At 37.4% G+C, this 8,589-nt stretch overlaps 1 protein-coding gene across 1 annotated transcript; it reads right to left on the minus strand.

Annotated features, from left to right (window-relative positions):
- Positions 1-7,567: 7,567 nt before the first annotated feature.
- LOC141637717 (uncharacterized) lies at positions 7,568-8,137 on the minus strand. Its single transcript, XM_074447165.1, has one exon. It carries the CDS (start codon positions 8,135-8,137, stop codon positions 7,568-7,570), a length of 570 nt encoding a protein of 189 aa, XP_074303266.1.
- Positions 8,138-8,589: the final 452 nt, after the last annotated feature.

Genomic DNA, 8,589 nt, shown 5'->3' on the forward strand with positions numbered 1-8,589 from the left:
TATGATTAAGTTAGTTATGTAGGTTGTTACAAGGTATTTATATACAAGCTAGATATGTAAAAGCTACTATGTTCATATTAATCAAATCAAAACCCCCCCTTTTTATTGTTTTGTTGTGTCCTTTGTTTACAATTTGGTCTCATTTCACATTTAAGTTCATTAGCAATCTACCTTTTCCTAGGTTCGACCTACTCACCGCTTTACTTTTAATAATTAACTAGTTTTGAAACCCTTGAAAAATCACGGGTCCTATACAAATTTTCTTTTTTTATTAATACTACTTGTATAAAACAGATTTTGATTTGGAAACATTGCAGACGATAAAATAGGATGGAAATTATGAGATTGAACATAATAACACGGTAATATAAACAATAATAATATTAGATTAGTGGGGAATAGAGGCATTGTATTTATCGTTAAAATGTGGGTCTTTGTAAAAGATACAAAAAAAATCTAATCATGAATAACTCTTCTTCTCCTCTATTAACAACCTAGTAAATTAATGGGATTTAGGCATTTAGTAGAGAGTTTTTTTTGAATGTATATGTTGAACGAATGACGTTGCTCATTGCTCTAATGATTCATAATTTATGCTAACTCGTAAATTCAGTAATGATTTGCATTCTCAATTCATCATACTCAAATTAAATAGTCTAATTACATGTATATAGACATAAGTTGTTTATATAGAAATCAATGATTAATACTTATACATGGGTTATGTATTATGTAACTTCAAGATATTGGTGCTCCGGATATTGAAGATCTTCTTAACCGCCAATTTACCAAAGGCGATCAAGTTTTTCTCCTTCAATAGGTAAAAGAAAAATAGCCTAACAAAATGAATGAAGTAAGACTAATATAGTAATTGAATACATTGAATACGTGTCTCTCCATTTCAAATTTAATTATCATTTGATGGTTTTTTTTTCTCTTGTAAGATTATCCGTCGATGTTGTGTCGATACTATCACTACAACTAAAAGGCCAAGAATAACTAATAGGCTAAAACCTTAGCATAATTATTGGAACAAAAATAGATAGACTAATATCAATTAAAATGTCAGCGACATAAAAATACATTCTCAATATGGTGATTACTCCATTCACGAGTTTCAGATTTGATCATCCATATGAACACATCCTCCAACATCAAATATCATGTTAACTGATATTGAACTAATATCTAAAATAAAAAAAAATCGAAAAATTTATGTGGTACCCTCGAACTTTGTCATTTTGCACGTGGTATCCAACTTTTTAAGTTTTTGCACAAAATATCCTTGAGATTTGATTTTCAAGCACAACGTGCCCTTTTTATCGTTCTTAAGATTTTCAATTGAGCATAAATCATAGACTAGGAATCGGAATTGACTAATTTTTTTTCAAACTCATTACCTCTTCGAGATATATAAATTGATAAAAGAAAAATGGTCATTCGAAAATTTAAGATCGAAGCTATGGTTGATTTGATATTTACGTTAACAAAAAACCCTATAAAATGTCAGTTGATAATTTTTTTTTTCCTCAAATCATAAATTATGACGAGATAATCATTTTAGGAAAAAAATTGGCCAATTCTGAATTTCGGTCTATGAATTATGCGCAATTGAGTTTTTTTATAGCGACAAAAAGGACATGTTGTGCATGAAAATGAAAAATGGAGGGTATCATGTACACAAACTTAAAAAGTTGGATACCACGTGCAAAATGACAAAGTTCGAGGGTACCACGTGAATTTTCCGAAAAAAAATTGATAATTCTTAAATTGTGTTCTGTACTCACCGAGTCACCGATTGTCATGTATTAATAATTAAATTAGGAAAATCTCCCAAAAAAACAGAAATTCCAAGAAAAAAATGAGAAACATCCTGCTACCTCTTAAAAAATCCACATACTTGTCGATTGTCATTTGCACGTATTGATCTCCAAGTATGTCATGCTCCTCAAAATTCAATCAATTGTACAAATTAGTATTATGCCAAAATTATTTGTACACAAAATACAAAATTGCATAAGATATACCGAGTATATGTAAAATATTATCAAATGAGTTTTGTATTAATAATTAAAATAGAAAAATCTCCCAAAAAAAGAAATTCCAAGAAAAAAAATGAGAAATACTATGCTACCTCTTAAAATATCCACATACTTGTCGATTGTCATTTGCACGTATTGATCTCCAGGCATGTCATGCTCCTGGAAATTCAATCAATTGTACAAATTAGTATTATGCCAAAATCAATTGTAAACGAAATACAAAATTGCATAAGATATACCGAGTATATTTAAAATATTATCAAATAAGTTTGACCAATATAGTAAAATCTTATAATGGAAAAGAGAACATGAGAAAAACGAATGAGCTGTAGGCTGATAAAAAATTATAATAAAAATGCATGTCTATTGTTGTGCTCATGGAATAGCATTATCATCTAAAAAAAAAGTAGTAATTAAGAAGTTATAATATCATCAAAAGATTTAAGGTAAACTAAAAATATGAATCATTATAAAGAAACTTGAGAAATGAGTTATGGAGAAAGAATATGAAAAGTATGGTTAAATGCTTGTAGTGAATTGAATAAAGTATTGAAGTGGAAGAAGATAAAAAGTTTGTTGTCTTCTTTAATTTTTTTTTAATATTGTAATTGTAAGAATAAATATTAGGGGACATAAAAGACAATAATGATGAGACTTGTAATATGGCTTCTTGAAATCATGTGGTTATATCAAATGTCATTTAAAAGTGTACTCAATGTTAGCCTTTTTATACTATTTATTATATAGATTTTAAAGAAATAAATAAATATATACTTTAATTTGATGAGTTGTATTAATATGAAAAAATTTAACCAATTCACTAACATCTATGTTCTCTTCCAAAAATTTCAATTAAAATGTGAAATATAATTGTAAATTATGAAACTTTTATGTGAATTTTGGTAAATTACATCTTTTTTTGGTTTTTTTAGCTCATCAAATCTTTAATATATACATTTAGTTTAAGAATATTAATGATATCTTTTGATTTTCTTTATTTGTATGTTACACAATATGTAATGACTTTTTTGTAAGGACTTTTAGTAATCATTCATTTTTTTTTTAAAGAATCATATCAAATAACCAATAATCTAATAATAATTAATAAATAATAATTAAACAGTCAATAAAAATTAATGGAAATTAGTGGGGTATAAAATATTAAATGCTAATGCCATGTGAAATTAAATTAAATGCTTTAATCTAGCCTTTTAACTACATTGCATAGATTTGCTTAAGTATTTACAGAATTTGTTTGTAAATTACTTAAATTAAATAAATATTTTCTTTTCCATATATTTTATATTTTCCAAAACCTTATCCTTTACGTGAAATAATTTCATGAACTAAATATGGTATTTCTACCCTTTTAAAATTCTATTATTAGTGTTTAATTTCACAAGTATTTACAGAATTTGTTTGTAAATTACTTAAATTAAATAAATATTTTCGTTTTCATATATTTTACATTTTCCTAAGAAAATATTTTATATGATCGTTAATACTTATTTGTCGATTAATTAATTCTGTAAAACATCTTCTATATACAACAAAGTTATAGTAACAATAATAGTGAGTTAATGCCTTTAAAAAAAAGTAGTGAATTAGTGACAATACAATTTTTTTTGTTTTCAACTTCATTTATTCTTCTTCGTTCTTAATTTCTTATGTATTCAATTTTTTTTATATTTCGAATACATATAATAGTACTCCATATGAAATATCTTGAAATTATTAACTTATAGTTAATGCGTATTTTTTTATTGTAATTTTTTTTTGAGTTAATTAAATTTAAATCTAATGGAATATGGATGGATTTTTAAAGTAAATAAGTGAACTAAATTAATGCAATATAATAATAAATTAGATAATCCACGTCATATTAGTTTGCCAAGTCACATGTTATTGTATACGTGGCTTTTTTTCATCCAATGTGGCATTGTCTATGTGGCATTTTTATTTTTTTTGAAAACCCCATAGAGGGATTAAATTTGCATATATGAAAACTCAGAGCTACACGGAAGTCGACCTTCCCACACTTTCCTACCGATTACAAAATCCGACAAGTGAGCTAAATCATGAGCTACTCTAGTATCCTTACGGTTTACATAACGCCAAATGACAGAATCAAAGTTGCCACACATATGTCGTATCTCGTCAATAAGCAAGTATAGAAAACTCCGTCCCTTCATTCCGTCCTTCAAGATATCGATGACGGATTTGCAGTCACTTTCCACTACAACTCGCCTTGCTTCTCGCCTAGCTGCTTCCTTCACGCCTTCAAAAATTGCTTCTGCTTCTACCTCGTCTGCCTCCGCCATTCCTCGTCTCCTTTCCATCACCGCCCATTATACTACCTTCTCATGGTCCCAGCATACCATGCCCAAACCCACTCCCCATCCCTACTTTACCCCTGCATCACACATGATACGTACCCATTCCTCCTCCAACCTGTCATCACCCCGCTCCCTTCTTGCTATACTACCACTCCCACTCTCCTGATTGCAGCCTTTCCTACCAGCACCTACAGTCCCAACACTCCTCCTTGCATTCCCTATCTCCATCTCCATTAATAGCTCCTCCACCCTTCTCCTCGTGTTATCCAAGTTCATCGCCCTTTGCTCAAACACCCAATTATTCCTAGCTTCCCATATCGCCCAACATCCCGTCATAAGCTTCCCTCGCTCCTCTGCCCCCATCTCCCTCCACAAATCCTCCACCCACTCCCTCACCCTCTCATGCCCAACTTCCTTCTTTGGCTCCAAACCCAACCCGTCCCAAAACCCTCCCACCCAACCACAACCCTTAATGAGATGGAGACAAGTCTCCACCTCAGCCAAACAGACCGGACAGATGGCGTTAAAGCCTTGAATTCGTTTTGCAACATTTTCTTTTGTGGGAATCGCTTCGTTGCATAGTTGCCAAAAGAAAACTTTAACTCGAGGGAGCACATTCGCACTCCAAATCCCCTTCCATAACAACTTACCCCGAGTATAGTCAGACGGACCTTGTTCAATGCTATCATCCTCCATAAGGGCTCGATATGCGGACCTAACAGTATAAATACCGTCTTTTTCCATTCTCCAACACCAAATATCCTCCTTATGTCCTCCACACAATTTCATGTTAAGGATCTCGTCTTGTTCAAAGGGCAAGAAAAGTGAGCGTACCGTATGTATATTCCACGATTTCCCATCAGCTGCAATAAGATCAGAGACCATCAACTCCTCAACCCCATTCACCCTAGTCGATAGTACATAGCCTGAGTTTGAGCTTCGAATCCAAGGATCACCCCATATTTTAGTACTCATCCCATTTCCTATTCGTCGCAAGGCACCCTTCTTCAACACCTCTTTGGCTTCCCATATTCCTTTCCAAGTGTAGCTCGGATTATATCCTAAACCCGCCTTCATGAACGACTTTCCTCGATAGTACTTCGCCCTTAGCAGCCGCGCAAGTAGTGAGCCAGTCTCCGTCAAAAGCCTCCAAGCTTGTTTTCCGAGCATAGCCATGTTAAATTTATGGAAATCTCTAAATCCCAACCCACCAAGATGCTTCGACCTACATAGCTTTTGCCAAGCGATCCATGGAATCTTGCGCTTCCCATTTTCCGAGCCCCACCAAAACCTTGAGACCAACGATCACAATTCCTCGCAAAAATCACTCGGGAGTTTGAAGACACTCATAGCATAGGTAGAGATTGATTGGGCAACTGCCTTTATCAAGACTTCTCTACCGTCCTTCGAAAGTAACATCCATCGCCACCCCTGCAGTTTCTTGCTAAGTTTATCTCGTAGTAGACTCGTAAGGGCCTGTTTAGAGTGGCTTAGTACCGTGGGTAATCCCAAGTACTTACCCGGATTATCGAGCACACACACACCCAACTCCTGCGCCACCTGTTCCTTCCTCAACATTCCCGTCCCTCGGCTAAATGACGCCGTCGTTTTTATCAAAATTCACCTGTTGTCCCGACGCCATCTCATACGCCGTCAATATACCCTTCACTGTCCGCACTTCATCCAGATTGGCTTTGCAAAAGAATAAGCTGTCGTCAGCGAATAAAAGGTGAGAGATCATTGGTGCTTCATTCGAGATTTTAATGCCGTGTATAGACCCGTTTTCAACTGCCCTTCTCATTAAACTCGAAAGCACCTCGGCACACAAAATGAAAAGGTATGGTGATAACGGGTCCCCTTGACGTAGACCTCTTCGCGGTCGAAATTCCCTCGTAGGTTTACCATTAACAAGCACAGCAAAGGAGACCGTCTGAATACACATCATCACTCTATCAATCCATCGATCATCAAAACCCATCCTCTGCAAAACTCGCTCTAGAAAGCCCCATTCCACTCTGTCATAAGCTTTGGCCATGTCAAGTTTAAGAGCCATATGTCCCTCACCCCTGCGTGTGTTATGATGGAATATTTCAAAAGCTATGAGAATATTATCCGTAATTAATCTCCCCGGGGTAAATGCACTTTGATTCTCAGAAACTATTTCCCCAAGAAAAATTTTCAATCTATTAGCGAGGACTTTCGACACAAGCTTATACACAACATTGCAAAGGCTAATAGGACGGAACTCACTCATCTTATCAGGGCTCTTCACCTTAGGGATAAGCACAATAAAAGTTTTATTCATACCTGGCGGGAACTGACCACCTCTTAAAATTCCGAGCACCGTCTTAAGCACAGCCGGTCCAACAATGTGCCAATATGTTTGATAAAATAAGCCATTCATTCCGTCTGGACCCGACGCCTTATCCGGATGCATCTGTTCCAATGCTCGGATTACTTCCTCCTCGGTATAGTCAGCACATAGGATATTATTCATGTTTTCCGTAAATCTCCCAGCCACCCCTTCAAGGACCTCCTCAAAATTACTTGGCTCTTCGCTTTGGAATAATTTTTCAAGATAATCACACGCCACCGCTTAAATATTCTCGGTTCCCATGCGACAAACACCTCCATCGTCAATCAATTTCAGAATAGTATTCTTTTGCTTGCGTTGTGTCGCTTTCCGGTGGAAATATTTTGTATTTTTGTCCCCTTCCTGTAGCCAAATAGCTCTCGATCGCTGCCTCTAGAACACTTCTTCTTGCTTAAGTAAATTCGAAATCTCTTTAACGAGCCCATTTCTTTATTTCAACAAAGCCGGTGTCCTTGCACCCTCATTGAGAATGCCAAGCCTACGTCTCTTCTTCTGAATATCACGCATCACCTTGCCAATACTCACACCTTTCCAAGCAAGCAGCTCCTCCCCACACCGTTTCAGCCTATCCATAATCTCACCCTCACCCCTTCCCCACGCCAGTCGAATGGTATCCTCGCACTCCTCTTCACCAATCCATACCTGCTCAAAACGAAACAACTTCTTCCCATCCCTCCGGCCCCTTCTTCTTTCCAACAATAATTTGATAGGGGAATGGTCTGACCATTCGGTCTGACCATTCCCTAACCAAGTGTTCCACCCTTGCATAGGGAAACAACTCAAACCACCCCTCATTTCCCATAGCCCTATCAAGTCTACATTGCCTCGTTAGCTTGCCCATTATCAAAAGTAAACTCATAACCTTCAAACACCACATCTCGCAGCCCACAATCATTTACCGCTTCCCGAAAATTATTCATTTGCCATTGTGCTCGGGCGCCACCCTTCATCTCCGTCGCATACAAAACCTCGTTGATGTCCCCCACGCAAACCCACGGTCCATCATACTCCTCCTTCAGCATTCTCAGTAATTGCCACGATAAATGCCTATCACTCACAACCGGCCACCCATAAAAACCGGTTACTCTCCACACCTTACTATTCCAGCTAACCTCCACATCGATATGATGCATCGATGCAGACCTCAAAGTACACCCTATCTCTCTTTTCCACATAAAAGCAAGACCCCCCGACCTTCCCGCACTGTCCACCTCAAGCCCCTCATAATCATCTAAGCACGCCCTAACTCTCCCAAACTCCTTACTGTTAAGTCTCGTCTCGCAAAGAAAGACTATAGCAGGGGCTTCCCTCCTTAGGAGGTTTCGTAACCCGCCTACTGCATCGGGGTTGCCCAGGCCCCGGCAGTTTAGGCTCAAAAGACTCATGATGCCCGGCGGGGCTGAGTCGTCTCAGCCTCCGCCTCAGGTGAACTGACACCCATGATTGATTTTAACTTCTTACCACTCCCAACTCCTCCCTTCTCCCCCTCCACACGTTCTCTTTTGCCCAGCTTGCTTGTAATGTCCCCCTTCTCCCCCTTGTCCTGCTCTTGCCCTATTCGAACCCATGATCCTCCACGCTTCTCCGACCCCGTAGTCTCATGCCCACCCCTTTCAGCTATAGACCCTCGTTCTCCTCCCCCATCTGCCTCCATATCCACCACTCCACGGTCCTCTCCCCTTTCCTGATTTTGTGTTACCTCATATCCCTGCCCCTCAATCCCACAATCCCCTCACATAGCCGGCCTATTATCTCCATGTACCTCCAGCTGCTCTCTCCCCCCAGCATCCTCCCTTGGATTCGCAGCCCTACCCCTTTCCTTCCCCTTCACAACAAT

This window comes from Silene latifolia, chromosome 2 (genome assembly GCF_048544455.1).
Source record: "Silene latifolia isolate original U9 population chromosome 2, ASM4854445v1, whole genome shotgun sequence".
Taxonomy (NCBI): domain Eukaryota; kingdom Viridiplantae; phylum Streptophyta; class Magnoliopsida; order Caryophyllales; family Caryophyllaceae; genus Silene; species Silene latifolia.

Excerpts from the sequence above, each read along its gene's own strand:
- LOC141637717 (XM_074447165.1), bottom strand. The coding sequence starts at position 8,137 with ATGAGTCTTTTGAGCCTAAACTGCCGGGGCCTGGGCAACCCCGATGCA.